This window comes from Vicugna pacos, chromosome 4 (assembly GCF_048564905.1).
Source record: "Vicugna pacos chromosome 4, VicPac4, whole genome shotgun sequence".
Classification (NCBI taxonomy): Eukaryota; Metazoa; Chordata; class Mammalia; order Artiodactyla; family Camelidae; genus Vicugna; species Vicugna pacos.
Genome location: NC_132990.1, coordinates 77,464,011 through 77,478,528, shown reverse-complemented (window position 1 = coordinate 77,478,528; position 14,518 = coordinate 77,464,011). Strand labels below are relative to the sequence as shown.

Here is a 14,518-nt window from a genome sequence, read left to right as displayed (position 1 = left end):
AGAGCCTTGATGGAACTTCTTAGGGTCAGGGCTGGGCCTCCAGGGCAGGTCCCAGGACCCCCACGCCCCGGGGAGGGCTCTGACCAGACACTTTCCTCGGAGAGCAGGCGACTTCCACTTCCCTCTTGCCGCCTTCTCCTGGGGCCGCCCAGGGCGACTCAGAAGGCAGCCGCAGGGTCGTCCCCCACAGGAGGACTGGCCGGCCTGGGGTTAACCAGAACCATCAGGAAGTGCACAGGCCCCCATCCCGGCTCCACGGCCCCGCCCTCCCTCACCTCCCAGCAGCCAGCGGCGCCTCCTACCACTCCAGGCTGACTTGCGACCAGCTACGCGGGTGCCCCGGGAGGACCCTGAGGTAGGCTGGTCTGTTGCCCTTTCTGAAGGGTGGCTAGGAATCCTCAGTGGCTCAGCTCAGGACTCCTGGGGGCAGGGAGCGGGGTCTGGAGCAAATACCCCAGAGGGATGCCCTGCCCCCCTTCACAGCCATCTGTACCTGCTGTCATTTCAGTGGAATTAGCAGCAGGGCGTCAGGTGTGGGACCTGTGGACTTTAGGCCAGAAAGGCAGGGAACAGGCCAAATGCTCCAAAGACTGTGCAGCAAGTTGCTGCTGTTCTCATTCAACACCGTGTCTGTCACCCAGCAGGCCGGCTGGCTGAGAGCAGCGGGAAGTTAGACCCCGCAGCAAACCAGGCCCGCTGCCACCCGCATCTCTAGGAGCGCGGTCTAGGTCCTCTGGGCTGGAAACCACTCCTGTGCAGGTTGAAGGCTCAGTTTGAGGTCGCCAGTCAGGGTCTCTATTCCCACTGCCGGGACAAGGCACGACCACGTGGCTGCTCCCAGCTCAGCCCGGCCCTGGAGAAAGTGGCTTCCTGCCCACTGGTGGAAGAGAACAGCCGTGGGTGCTTCCTATGTAGAGGGTTCCCAGGCAGAGAGCTGGCATGACAGTCCCCCAGAGTGTGGCCAAGAGCAGGCCTCACCTGGGAGGTGGAGAGGATCCCAGGGATGGCTGGTGGCCAGGACCTGAGAGCCTGGATGCGGCATGGAGCCGCATCCCGGGCCAGCCATGGGCGACACAGTCCGCCCTCCAGTGTGCTGGGGCCCTGGCACTCCTGTGGGCCGTCCACAGTCAGCTGTCCCAAAGGGCACCGTGTCGCTGAGCCTGACCTGGAGCAGGCTGGCCCCCGCAGCAGCTGGATGACCGTTGCATCACCAGCAGCCTCCGGAAGGAGAGGAGGGGACGGGACTGGATGTGAGCAGGCACTGTCGGGGAATGAGGAAGTCCCCAGCAGCACAGCCTGGTGCCTGGCAGGTGGCAGGGTCCCAGGTCAACCAGCTTCTGGCCCCAGCTGGGGCACTGGCCAGCTGGGGGCTGGAGCCGGGGTCCCACCCACACCTGCCAGGGTGGCTGTACCCGCTCCTCCCGACCCCTCACCTCCATGGGTGGAAGGGAGCCCCACAACACTTCAGGGGGTTCGGGGGGGCAGAGGCCAGAGGAGGGCCACAGTGCAGGGAAGAGTGCTCTCTTAGATGCCACCTGTCCCTGGAGCATCCCCACATCCTCCTCCACGCTTACTGGGGTGACTGGGAAGAAAGAAAGCCCAGGACCGGGTGAGCTGATGGGAGCGGGGTGCTTCCTCTCTTGACGACACCTCTCCTGGAGTCCCCTGGGCTGAGTTCCTGTCTGGCTGTGTCCAGAGCCCTGGCAGGCATCGAGGTGGCAGGCCTGGGTCAGGACTAGGACTGTGGCAAGCATCCCCCGACCACCCCCGGCAGCCATGTCCGACTACGAGAACGAGGATGAGTGTTGGAGTGCCCTGGAAGGCTTCCGCGTAAAGCTCATCGCGGTCATCGACCCCGCCCGCATCACCCCCTACCTGCGGCAGTGCAAGGTCCTGAACCCTGACGATGAGGAGCAGGTGCTCAGCGACCCCAACCTGGTCATCCGCAAGCGGAAAGTGGGTCAGTGCTGGCGGTCCCGGCCCTGCACCTGCCCTGGAGCGCACTGCAACCCCAACTGCAGGGTGGCAATGGGGACTTCCCGGCCCCCGAGCCCTGTCCCTCTGTCTGCCTAACCCGCTCAGGCTCAGCTGGGCCTCTCTGGTTTGCAGGTGTGCTCCTGGACATCCTGCAGCGGACTGGCCACAAGGGCTACGTGGCCTTCCTTGAGAGCCTGGAACTGTACTACCCACAGCTCTACAAGAGGGTCACAGGCAAGGAGCCCACCCGCGTCTTCTCCATGATCATCGGTGAGGAATGGGACCTGGCCTGGGGACACTGGAGGCGGGGCGGCATGGGAGCCTCAAGGGGACGGGGTGGGGCCGGCCTAGGGGTGGGGCTGGTGGGCCCCTTCCCACCTGGCCCCCTGACGGATACATTGCAGATGAAAAGGAAACAGGTGAGCCTCGCGGGGAAGGGTGCCACCATGGGGCCCTGTCTGGCCTCACTCCCATCCCGGAGGGTTAACAGGTGGGAGGTGGGGTGCACAGGCTGATTCGTGGCCCAGAAGACCATCTGCCCCTGGCAAGATGGGGCCTGCTGGCCCCAGCAGCTGGTGGAGCAAGGCCCTCCTGGCCCTGAGTTGCCTCTCAATCAAGATAACAAAATTAGACAAAGAGGGAAGCCCTGTCCTGGGAGGGGGTGGGAACAGGTCCGAGCAGTGAGTCAGAGCTCAGTTCCTTTCCTCGATGGGGAGCTGCAGCATCCTGGATTTGACCCTTCGAGTGGAGGCTCGGGAGGCGAGGGGCACCCCGACTGATGCCTGTCTGGTCCACAGATGCGTCCGGGGAGTCGGGCCTGACGCAGCTGCTGATGAGCGAGGTGATGAAGCTGCAGAAGAAGGTGCAGGACCTGACAGTGCTGCTGAGCTCCAAGGATGACCTGATCAAGGAGCTGCGGGTGAAGGACAGCCTGCTGCGCAAGCACCAGGAGCGCGTGCAGCGGCTCAAGGAGGCTTGCGAGGCGGGCAGCCGCGAGCTCCAGCGCTGCAAGGAGGACAACTATGACCTGGCCATGCGCCTGGCCCGCCAGAGCGAGGAGAGGGGCGCCGCGCTCATGCGGAACCGTGACCTGCAGCTGGAGGTGCCTGCCCGCCCCTGCTCACGGCCGGGCTGCTCGGGGTGGGGGCCAGGCGGCGGGTCCCGCGGTCCTGGCTGACAGCTGGTCCCGCAGATCGACCGGCTCAAGCACAGCCTCATGAAGGCAGAGGACGACTGCTCGGTGGAGCGCAAGCACACGCTGAAGCTCAGGCACGCCATGGAGCAGCGGCCCAGCCAGGAGCTGCTGTGGGAGCTGCAGCAGGAGAAGGCGCTGCTGCAGGCGCGGGTGCAGGGGCTGGAGGCCTCCGTGCAGGTGGGGGCCCAGCCGGGGCGGCGTGGGGCGGGCACAGGGCAGCCAGGCCTGGGTCTCCCAGCCAGGCGTCCCCTCCGCCATCTCCCTTCATTGCCCACAGGAAGGGAAGCCGGACAAGAGCAGCCCCTACATCCAGGTGCTGGAGGAGGACTGGCGGCAGGCGCTGCGGGACCACCAGGAGCAGACCAGCACCATCTTCTCCCTGCGCAAGGATCTGCGCCAGGCCGAGGCCTTGCGTGCCCGGGTACGCAACGGGCAGGCAGGTAGAGAGGGAACTGGGCTGCACATGCCTGGAAGTGGGGCGGCCTCTCAGCTCGACGGCCCCCTACTCCCGCTTCCTGGAGGTAGGGGCCCAGCCTCCTCACCCAGCAGGCTCACGGCCAACCTTTGGTGAAGCTCAGGCCTGGTGGGGACCTCGGGGCTCAAGCAATTCCTCCCCCTCTCTCCTCCCCCTTCCCCCCTCCCCCATCCCATCCCAACTGGCCTGACCCGGGCCAGGATGGGGGCCGAGGGCAGGGGACTAGCTACCATCTCCCACAGTGCATGGAGGAGAAGGAAATGTTCGAGCTGCAGTGCTTGGCCCTGCGGAAGGACTCCAAGATGTACAAGGATCGCATCGAGGCCATCCTGCAGCAGATGGAGGAGGTCGCCATCGAGCGGGACCAGGTAGGGCCTCCCAGCCCCACCACCCATGCAATGACTTCTCAAGGGGAGGCCGCCGTCAAGATGTCAATGACAGATGAGAACCCCAGGAAGTGGCTATCCCTCTGCCAGCTGCACCCCACCCCACTGCCCCAAAATCCATGGTCCACCTTCTCCTGCTGGACGTACCAGACTCTCTTCAGTATCTGGGTAGTTTCATTTTTGTTTTTACAAAAATAGAAGCTTCCTGACTTGTCTCGCAAATACATTTTTAGCAGTGGCACCTTGGCTGGCGGCATTCTCGTGGGCATGGGTAGGAGGCAGCATCCTAGCGTGGGGAGGGCTGCATCTGCTCTACTGTTTCCCGTCATTTTGCCATCCCATTGCTAGGCTCGTTTCTAATCAGTTACAGCTGGTGCGGCAGAGATCTGCAGGGCGATCCGCAGCCTTAGATGCAGACCCCTTTAACCCAGCGATTCCACTTCCGGAAACCTCTCTGGTGGGAATAACAGTAACTCAGGAAAAGCCTGGTGTGTGGGTGTTATCTAAGGGCCATGGACAATGGTGAGGTCTGGGGCAGCACCTGTAAATGGGTGCAGCCATGCGCCAGAGCTGCCGGAGCAGGGGCCCTGCACCGCCTCAGGGCAGGCGGAGGAGGGCAGCCACAGGTGTGCCATCTGCCTTGGGAAGCTGGGGGGCGGGCCCCGCAGGTGAGCAGGAGGGTTTTCTCTGGTTGGTCCTACATTGGAAGCAGGCACAGAAATTAGGGCAGTTCTGTTATTAATCAAGCCCTGGTCGTTTGGCGTCAACCGACACAGGGATATGGTTTAGCTTCCTGGATTGTTGCTGGAGACAGAGGCTGGCTTCCTACAAGTCTGACTTGCAGTCGCTCCCTCCTGGGCCGGTCACTGTAGGTCGTGGGCCAGCCTCCTGGTCTGGCCGTTGTGCCTCTGCAAGTTCATTCTCACACCTCGATGCCCCCCGGTGGAGAGTGGGCATGATAAAGCAAGGGGCGTTCTTTTTAAAGAATCTTACAGTGCTGTCAACAATCTCCTTTTTGATATCAAGCCACACCCAAAATGTGTAAAACGCACGTGTGGCATAAACCCGTGCGGGATGTCTGCACAGGGAGCAGGACTTGGAGACCAGTCACGCAGGTCAGCAGGGACTAGGCTGAGGGTTATTGTCTTCTTTGTATTTTCTTAATGGTCCACCCTTTCCATCGTGAGCCTGTATTATGTTTAAAACCCCCTAAACACGAATGACATCCACAGAGAAGAAAGAGGAAGAGGTGGGCGCATGTGTCACCTGCCCCCCTGCCCCACTCGTTGCTGGAAGTTCTTCAGGGAACATTGCTAGAAATCGGGCGGGCTGTGCAGAGAAGTGAGAGTGCTGGGGAGGGGGGGAGAAGTGAAAGTACCCCCATGTGGGCTGGGGGCGGGGGAAAGGGGACCAGGCTGCGCTCTGCAGGGGTCCCTGAGCTGCACCCCACCCCCAGGCCATCGCGAGGCAGGAGGAGCTGCACGCGCAGCACGCCCGCAACCTGCAGGAGAAGGATGCGCTGCGGAAGCAGGTCCGCGAGCTGAGCGAGAAGGCAGACGAGCTGCAGCTGCAGCTGTTCCAGCGCGAGGGCCAGCTGCTGGCCGCGGAGGGCAGGCTCAGGCGGCAGCAGCTGGAGACGTCCGTCTTGGTGGGCCTCCCCCGGCGCTGGTGTCCATCAGTCAGAGCCACGGCTCTGCCACAGTGGGGCTCAGAGGTTTGGCCACTCAGGGGCAGGTGCGTCCCTAGACACCACAGAGCCCAGAGGAGAAGCCTCCAGAGAGCCCCGGCCCTGGCCTGGCTTGGCCACTGCACTGCTGGTGGCCCTGGTGGGACCCCGGACCTTCCTCCTCTGTGAGGTTGGCTCCTCACTGAGCCCTCCTGGAGGTGGGCTGCAGGGATGGCAGAGCTCAGGGCTCGGGGTGAGGGTGAAGGGGAGGGAGGGGTGTTCTGGCCAGATGCCAGCTGTGGCCTGGAGGGAGGCCTCCCTGGAGGATGGGCTGGCCTGGAACCTCTCCACACCCTGTCCCATGCCTGGGAGTGTTTCTGTTCCCCCATGGCCTGCTGGCTGACCCCTCTTCTGTGACCACAGAGCTCCGACCTGGAGGACAGCTCACCCAGGAACTCCCAGGAGGTGAGTGTGACTCCAGGGGTCAGCCCAGGGCTGGCCTCACCTGGGGCTCTGGGCCACTGCCTCTGCCAGACCACAGTCCCACATGTGTCCCTCAGAAGCTCTGGAAGCTTGGCTGCCCACAGCAGACCATCCTTCCAGTGCTCAGCCAGACAGCGTAAGGGTCCCTGAGAAACTTGCACAGGGGGTGACAGTAATGGGGTAGGCGGCCCGGGGTGGGCAGCACGAGGGTTAGGTCCAGTCCCGGGAGGGTGGTGGTCTAACTGGTTGCCCCGTCTCTCTTGGGAAGCTCTCGCCCCCCCGCGACCTGGAAGAGAACGCCCAGCTCTCAGACAAAGGTGAGGAGGGAGCGGCTTCTCACGGAGGAATCTGGACAAGGCCTCCTTACCACTGCAAGTTGGCCCCTGTCCTGATCTACAGCACACACAGCCCAGTGACAGTGCCTGGGGATGCGGGCCCCAGCCCTGACCCATTGACCTTCACAGCCCCACTTTACAGATGGGAACACTGAGACTCAGAGGGATAAATAACCCTCCAAGGTTCCCCAGTGAGCAAACGAGAGCCCCCCCCAGGTTTGCAGGTCCACACCCCAGCTCAGACCTTGAGAGTATGTCTGGCTGTTGGAGCCCACTTGGGCCCTGGGAATGCTGAGTGGAGAAATCCTGCCCCCCAGAGCAGGGAGCTGGAGAGGTTGCAGTAGGTCTCTGCCCAGGTGTGTCATGTGGTACCACCCAGGTGGTAACAGTGCTGGGGATTTCAGGTGGCAGGGGCGGGATCTCTCTGCCTGCTTGGACACAGGACTGGGCAGGGTGGCCAGGAGATGGCCCAGAGGGGATGACGAGGGGCTTGCTCTGAAGGTGGGTGTCAGAGGGGAGGCTGGAAGGACTGGGTGTGGAAGGGGAGGGGGAGGTAGCATGGAAAGCCAAACAGACTTCCTCAGCATCAGGCCTGAATCCAGATTCTAAAGAGGGGGGCAAAAGAGGAAGAAGGGACAGCAAATGGAGAAGTAAGAGGCTGGCCCCTCTGCTGCTGTCCAGAGACGTGAGCTTGAGGCCACTGAGCCCCCACATGGGGACAGGCGGGCGATACCCGCAAGCAGCGAGCGGGAGGGGAAGGCTGACGGCCCAGCTGTCCTGGGAGGGAGCCCCAACTCAGGGCTGGTGTGGCCCCTTGCAGGAGGCAGGGCAGGCTTCAGGGTCAGAGACCAAGGAGGAGGGAAAGGTGTCAGCTTCAGGGAGAGACCTGGGCCTCGGCCTCTCTCACCACAATGTCCCCTGGAATCCACAGTCCCCATCATGGACAGTCCAGGGGAGCCAGCCCAACAGAGTACTTTTTCTGAAGGTCCTGGGCCCTGGATCTGTCAGACACCGCAGATTTCGAGGGAGCCCCGCAGCCTGGTGTGTTCTGCTCCCAACTGCTGCAGTGCCCCAGTCCTTACCTAGAAGGGGCCAAGCCACCTGCTCTGGGAGCACTTGGGATCTGCTCCTGGGAGTGGGGAGTGGGAAGTGAGGACTCTGAGCCCCAGTCCCCTTGTCTATACAATGGGAGTCTCTGTGGGGTCCAAGTGAGGACCCAGGACAAGTCTGGGGTGGGGAGGGGGAGGTATGGAAGGTGGGCAGGACCACAAGCCCAAGTCTCCTCTGCAGGTGGCCAGGCCATTGGGGAGAGCCTGGAGCAGCCCTCTGTGGCTCTGCAGAAGGAGCGGCTTTCACTGACCCCCGACGTAAGGCTGCCTGGGGTCCCTGGTGCCCTGGGATGTCCCTGGCGTGGGACTCAGTGTGACTGATCACAGGGAGGGTGATTGCTCCACAGGACGCCTGGAGGGTGATCACAAGGGTCTCTGCCCATGGGCGCTTGGGGTGTGGTTTTTGGAACAGGAAGCTGTGCCTCCTTCCTTCTTGGACAGAGCAGCTGGAGAGGGGGCAGGGGACGGGGCAGGACGGAACTCTGCCAGTAGTATGGCAGTTATGGGAAGTCTGTCTTCTGGGAGGGCCGCAGTGTTAACCTCAGTGGGAACTCAGTCTCACAGTCCACCGCATGGGAGTCCGACAGCAAAGGGGTTCCCCTGGACATTGTAGCAGAAGGAACGCTGGCCTGGAGCCCAGCCCCTCTGGCTGCTGGTCTGGGCCAGTCATCATCTGAAAGGCGACAGCACACCCTGCTCCCCTCACCAGGTGCACGGGGGACGCAACTGGCCTGGACCGCAGTTTGCATCCCTGGGGCAGGGCGCGGGTAGGGCCCACCAGGGTGCTGTTTGGAGCCTGAGAGTCCTCACCCTTCTTCAGGATGCAGGCCTGAGCAGCAGGGAGCCCCCAGAGAAGGAGAAGGGGCGGCGGCGCCTCAAAGAGAGCTTCGAGAACTACCGCAGGTGGGCCCGCGCGGTGGGCTGTCCCAGGCAGGCTCCCCCGAGGGATGGCCGGGGTGGGGGTGCTAAGGGGCCGCAGCCCTGGGCCCACTCGCGCACACCTGTGCCGTCTGGGTCTCCCGCAGGAAGCGGGCCCTCAGAAAGGTGCAGCACGGCTCCAGGCAGGGAGAGGTGGACTGGGAGAACACCACGGGCAGCGACAACACTGACACCGAGGGCTCCTAGTCGGCGCCTTAGTCCAGCGGCCCGTCGTGGGAGGAGGACATGGCGCCGCCCCAGGACCTGGGCGCTGCCCCTCTAGGCCGCCTCTTTGTTGGCGAGCACAGGCGTGCTCTATTCCTATGTAATGCACACGCATGCTGCAGTGTTAAAAACGCAGCCGTCAATAAACGACCGTGGTCCAGACAGCGAGCGCCGCCTCTGATGGGTCTCGCTCGCACCTGCACCTTCGGACACCGCGCCAGTCAGTGCGCACCTCCCGCCGCCAGGAGGCAGCAGAGCGCAGCCCGCCCACCGGCGACGGAAGCCGAGGAGGGCCGTTTCCGCTGAACGCCCTCTTCCAAGATGGCGTCGGCGCGGCATCGGCTGCGCGGGGAGAGCTGGGGCGGGGCCGGTCTCGGTTGAGTCGGGCGGGGCGGCCGGGGCCGGCGGGCGGGATGCTGCGGACGGCGCTGAGCCGCGTGCTGACAATGAGCTGCGCGCGGCCCCGGGGGCCCGGCCTGAGGTGGCTGTGGGGGCGCGGGGCCTGCCTGGAGGCCGCAGCGAGAAGACGGGGCTGGGGCTGGCGGCGCTCGAGCTCCGAGACGGGACCCGGGCCGGCGCACTACCAGCTCGTCTACACCTGCAAGGTGGGCACGCGGCAGGAACGGGACCCGAGCACACCTGCACCTGGCGCTGGAAGGAGCTGCGTGACTGCGAGAATGTGTGGGACTATCCCCAGGGGCGGAGCCGCGCAGAGCCGGTGGCACAAGCCTTGTGGAGGGGTGGGGCTGTTTCCCCAAGGGGCGGGACCCTCCAGGAGAAGGCGGGACTGCGCGGGGGTGGTGCTGTCTCCAGGGGGCGGAGCTACGCAGAGGGGTGGCACGGGCCTTGTGGAGGGGTGGGGCTGTTCCCCAAGGGGCGGGACCTCCCGGGAGAAGGCGGGGCTGCGCGGGGGTGGAGCTACCAGTAGGGGGCGGGCGGATCCGCGCGGAGGGGTGGGGCTATTCCAAAGGGTGGGACTTTCTGGGAGAGGGCGGGACTGCGTGGAGGGGTGGACCTATCTTCAAGGGGCGGAGCTTTCTGGGAGCGAGGTGGTCGTCTCCCCAAGGGACGGGGCCTCACCGAGGGATGGGGCTGACCCCCCCAGGGAGAGGCGGGGCCAGGCACAGGTCCTTCCATGTCTCCAACAGGTCTGTGGGACTAGGTCCTCCAAGCGTATCTCTAAGCTTGCCTATCACCAGGGTGTGGTCATTGTGACCTGCCCTGGCTGCCAGAACCACCACATCATCGCCGACAACCTGGGCTGGTTCTCGGACCTGGATGGGAAGAGGTGAGGCCACTTCAGCAGGGTTGGGGATCGAGGTCTGTATCCCAGGGGGATGGCCTGGTTGATCTTGGGTCTGGAGCCCCACCCAACCTCCCTGGGGCACCCTCCTTCTAAAGATGATTACAGAGCTCACCTCTCCAAGCCCAGCTTTCTTATCAATACAGGAGGTTCAGTTACATTTGAATTTCAGATAAAATACAAGTCACTTTTTAGTGTGAGTGTGCCCCAGGTACAAGACATGTTTTTATTTGCTAAATTTTCCACCCTAGACCAACCCTCTTTGGCCCTGCTTCTTTGCCTGACCTCTGTCCTCGCTGATGGCCTATGTGTGGGAGGCAGAACCTGGTTACGTGTCAGGGCCATCCATGAGCCTCCGCTAAAATTAGGGGATCAGATGAGATTGACTCTTGAAAGCAGCGACTAGCCTATCATTTTGTGGTTCCTTCCTTCACCCTACAAAGATTTCCTGAGTGCCTGCTATGGGGCAGGGATCCTAGTATGTCACTTTCTTGTCCTCTGTTGACCCTGGCTAGTTGACTACTCTGGTCTTCGTGGGGGTGTGTGAGGTGATGTGTTGGGGCCCTGGGCCTGAAGAGTCAACCTCATCCCCTTGTGGAGAGCATTCCGGGGCAGTGGTCAGGAGCCTCCTGGCTGGGTGGCCCTGATCCCACACCCATGCTCCTAGGTGGTGCCTGGCCTGGGGTGCCCTCAAGGGACCAAGATGAAGGATGGCTGCTGGCCCTGGAGTATCATGGTGCCTCCCTCTTTCTCAGGAATATTGAAGAAATCCTGGCAGCCAGAGGGGAGAAGGTGTGCCGAGTGGCTGGTGAGGGGGCCCTGGAGCTTGTTTTAGAGGCTGCGGGGTCCCCCAAATCCACCACTGCTGTGGAAGGGGCTGAGGACCAGGATCCCACCCACCCTGGCAAGACGGAGGCCAGCTGACTCACCTGCCTTCAAGAAGGATGCTCTGGCCCTGGGCCACTCTGGACTTGCTTGTTTTTTTATCAATAAACAGACATCACTTGCAGATGTGGAGCCTGGGGGTCTCCTGCTCTCCCTGGTTCTGGAGTCAGAATGACTCACAAGAACCCTCTCCAGGCTGCAGCTGGGGCCTTCTGCAGCTACAGGCCATGTCCCAGTGGGAAGGGGCTGGACATGAAGTCTGAGCCCTTCCTGGCTGTGTCTGTGTGGCCTTGGGCAGGTCACTTTGCCCCTCTGAGCCTCTGTCTTCCTGTCTACAGATGAAAATGCTCACAGTGCCACCTCGTCAGGAGGACAGGCAGAAAGACAAGACTCAGGACTGGCATGGGGTGGCTCAGTCCTGCCCCAGATGTCAGGGCCCCGATCTTGCTGGCTCTCGGGGATGCCTGGAAGGGATGGCCAGTTAGCCACCGTTTTTCCTGGGAGCAGAATCAGCACCCCTACACCCCACTGCGGGTCCTGTCCCTCTGGCCAGACACAAGGAGGCCCCGCAGATCCTTCTGTGACACCTGCTGTTCCCTGGACAGCACTGCTGAACCAGTGCCAACCTCAGCTCTGACTCTTGGCCACTGGCCAAGCAGTCAGGAAACCAGGCTGCTCACCGTCGCCACAGACAGGCCAGGTAGCCGTGGTGGCGAGCGGAGTGGGAGCCAGGGCTGCTGTCTGGCGGTGGGCCGCGTGCCCCGCATAGTGTCCCCTCCCCCAGGGTGTGCAGTTTGTCTCCCAGCCTCGTTTGACTGTCTTCTCAGGATGTTCCTGTGTTTATGAGAGTGTGTTTATTTCCAGAAACCTTCTGGGTCGTGTGACCTTCAGCATTAATCACCAGCCACGATCTCACAGGATCCTGGCAGGATGCGCACTCCCAGCCGCCGCCCCCGCCAGCCCTGGGCCTCAGCATCTTTCCCCAGGCGCTGGCGGTCTGTGCTCTGACTCGGTCCCCCGTGGCAGACAACCCTGCATTATTCCCGTCCCCCTCCGAGGGCAGTGCCCCATCTGCACTGATGTTTCTCAGCCCAGCCGGTGCCCAGTGGTCCGGGTGAGCCCAACGTGTGCAAGGCCGGGGTGCCACCGACTTCATGGTGGCCTCCTGCACGCAGGCACAGGGCCCCGGGACTAAGGCAGCTTGGAATGTAGAGGTGTGGCCCTCAGGGGCTCACCCGCACCTAGGCTTTGGCAGGCAGTTCCTGCTGGTCCTGTTGCTCTGGGTGCTGTTGGGAACACACAAGTGTGGTGCCCCTCGGTGTCCCAAGCTTGGTCTGCATTTCCTAGCCTCAGGAGCAGACGTCTCCTGTTCACTCCTCCTGCTCAGCTCCTACTGCCTGTAGACCCCTGCCCAGCCTTCGGGGTCACCTGTCCCCCTCCGAATGCCAGTGAAGCCCGGGCTGTATCTCCTGGGGGTGAGTCCCTGAGCAGGCCAAGGTGGGGTTCTCACCTGTGCAGCAGGCTGTCCTGACGGGTCCCAGACACCTTATCTGTAGCCCAGACTTCAGGACTCAAGAGACGCAGGCAGGGAGCTGGGCTGGCCCCGGTTCCACGGCCCCTGGTGAGAAACCCTCCTGCAAGTGGGGAGGTGGTGGTGTTTCCAGCAGGGCACTGGGGCAAGGCCAGGGGTACACGGGGGGCAGCCTTGCTGTCATGCACCCCAACTGCCTGCCTGCTGTGTTCCCTGGACATGAGCGGCCTTCTTACCCCCCACCACCTGTGGAACACGAACCCCAGGGCTCCAGGCTCCTCCCCCGTGCGGACCAGCCAGACTGTCCCAGTGGCTGGGGACTCCTGGGATGAAGTCTTCTGGGTGGGGGCAGCAGGCTCAGCCCACGAAAGGGTGCATGGGTGGCTGGCCAGATGGGGAGGCCCGGGGTTCCCTGTGTCCCAATGCAGATGGGGCCAGCCCCCACAGCGCACTCCACGTGTCCCAGCAGCCTTGTCAGCACCAGAGGATCTCTGTTCCAGGACAGGAGTGTGGGGGCGGGGGGGCGAGGTGTGGGCTTTAGGAGTCACGTGGGCTCCAACAGCAGCATCCTGGCTGACTGTGTGTCCCTGGGGCTGCCACTTAACCCCTGAGTCCTAGCCCCCTCACTGATGAACTTAGCAGGGAGCGAGACTCCTTGTGGGGGTGGGTGGGAGGGTGTGGCTTGAGCCCCAGGCCCTTTGCACTGTGCAGGCTGCTCACCCTGATACGGTCTTCACCAGGCTTCCTGAGGGACCAACACCCTCAGTCGGCACTCACCCCGACATGGACAGCATTCACTTGGCAGACTTTATTTTTTTGGGAAAAACAAATGTACCTCTTGGGTTGGAAAGGACCCACTGACAACATGGCAAACACACGTGTGAGCAATAAATATGCACGTACGATCAGGCATGTGGGGCGGCTGAGGAGCCTGTGCTTGGCCTCTGGCCCACCTACCGACCCACCCTTACCCCTGAGGGCCCCACACCCCTTCAGAGGCCCCTCCGCCCAGAGCTCCCCAGGCTGTACCGTGGGGTGGAGGTCTGGCCACCTCCCAACACTCGGAGGGCAGGACTGTGGGGCTGGGTGAGGCACCACCCAAGAGAAGGCAGCGCCTCTGAGCTCTGGAGGCCGGGGGGGCTGCCGCTCGACCCTAAGAGCGCTCCAGAAGAGCTGGCGGTGGGTGGGCCCTGCAGGTGGTGGGCTGCGACGAAGGCCTGGGAGAGGGCCTGTCTCCTGCCCAGTCCTGTGGGCCGATGCCCCTGTGGGGGCGGTGGTGGTGTCATCTCCCCCCGCTGGGAGGGCTGAGGACCAGGTGCTCATGCGATCAGGGCAAAATCGAACTGACCCCCTCCCCCTGCTGAGCTATGGGTGCCCCCACGGCCACAGAGCCAGAGCCCTTGCACCCACTGCCCACCCTGGCACGGTCCGGGAGTAGATCTCGCTGCCACTGGTACTCCCAGAACCAGGCCGGCTCAGTTCCTGGGTTTCTGGGCTTGGAATTGAGAAGTGTGGCAGCTCCCCCCGCTCCCCTCACATCCTGCTTGCTTAGGACTGTGTGCCTTGTGGGGCCGTGGACCCTGCGTAGGGGCACTGCCGCCACTACGGCGTCAGGCTCCAGATGTGACTGCCTCCTCCTCCCTCCTCCAGCCGAGGCAGGATTGAGGGGAGAGGGGCTGGGAGGAGGCACTTGCCAGGGGTGAGGCCGGGACTGGGGAGAACATGTTTGTGCTCGCCACCCAGGGACCAGCTTTGGGAGGAGAGAAATGCCCATGTCGCTGGTGGCCCTAGAGAAGAGGCTTCAGAGACACCTTTAGGGGTCGGGACGGCTGCAGAGTTTTCACATTTGGATGGGGGTGGGGGGCAGGGAGAGAGCATGGAGGGTCTGGACAGTACTGGGGTTTGGGGCCGACATGCTGAAGGCCGGGCCCAGGGCAGGGGTGAGGGCAGGGCTGGGCTGGGCAGGCCTGCAGGAAGCTGCGTACCACGTGGGGACCAGCCCAGGACAGACTATGCTGAGGCCTAAGCCT

The 14,518-nt window shown here is 63.1% G+C and overlaps 2 protein-coding genes across 5 annotated transcripts; both read left to right on the top strand.

The window, feature by feature from the left end:
- Positions 1 to 83: 83 nt before the first annotated feature.
- Positions 84 to 8,937, top strand: CARD9 (caspase recruitment domain family member 9). Of its 4 annotated transcripts, XM_072960430.1 has the most exons (14): positions 84 to 355; positions 1,529 to 1,609; positions 1,697 to 1,960; positions 2,110 to 2,247; positions 2,775 to 3,079; positions 3,170 to 3,349; positions 3,450 to 3,593; positions 3,890 to 4,015; positions 5,490 to 5,681; positions 6,123 to 6,164; positions 6,451 to 6,499; positions 7,808 to 7,884; positions 8,447 to 8,529; positions 8,652 to 8,937. In XM_072960430.1, exons 3-14 carry the CDS (start codon positions 1,777 to 1,779, stop codon positions 8,749 to 8,751), a joined length of 1,620 nt encoding a protein of 539 aa, XP_072816531.1. In that variant the 5' UTR covers positions 84 to 355; positions 1,529 to 1,609; positions 1,697 to 1,776; the 3' UTR covers positions 8,752 to 8,937. The 4 variants fall into 4 exon arrangements, with proteins under 4 accessions (XP_072816531.1, XP_072816532.1, XP_072816530.1 ...); XM_072960431.1 differs by lacking the exon at positions 1,529 to 1,609 and having other exon boundaries at positions 1,775 to 1,960; XM_072960429.1 differs by lacking the exon at positions 1,529 to 1,609.
- Positions 8,938 to 9,070: 133 nt separating this feature from the next.
- On the top strand, positions 9,071 to 11,081 carry DNLZ (DNL-type zinc finger). The gene is made up of 3 exons (XM_031677221.2): positions 9,071 to 9,374; positions 9,918 to 10,057; positions 10,828 to 11,081. The coding sequence occupies exons 1-3, from the start codon at positions 9,183 to 9,185 to the stop codon at positions 10,994 to 10,996; spliced, it is 501 nt and encodes a 166-aa protein (XP_031533081.2). The 5' UTR covers positions 9,071 to 9,182; the 3' UTR covers positions 10,997 to 11,081.
- Positions 11,082 to 14,518: the final 3,437 nt, after the last annotated feature.

Bases quoted from the DNA above. Each gene is read 5' to 3' on its own strand.
- CARD9 (XM_072960428.1), top strand. From the start codon at position 1,438: ATGGGTGGAAGGGAGCCCCACAACACTTCAGGGGGTTCGGGGGGGCAG. The intron at 1,961-2,109 runs GTCAGTGCTGGC...TCTGGTTTGCAG, and splicing joins CATCCGCAAGCGGAAAGTGG to GTGTGCTCCTGGACATCCTG. The intron at 5,682-6,122 runs GTGGGCCTCCCC...CTGTGACCACAG, and splicing joins AGCTGGAGACGTCCGTCTTG to AGCTCCGACCTGGAGGACAG.
- DNLZ (XM_031677221.2), top strand. From the start codon at position 9,183: ATGCTGCGGACGGCGCTGAGCCGCGTGCTGACAATGAGCTGCGCGCGG. The intron at 9,375-9,917 runs GTGGGCACGCGG...TGTCTCCAACAG, and splicing joins AGCTCGTCTACACCTGCAAG to GTCTGTGGGACTAGGTCCTC. The intron at 10,058-10,827 runs GTGAGGCCACTT...CCTCTTTCTCAG, and splicing joins TCGGACCTGGATGGGAAGAG to GAATATTGAAGAAATCCTGG.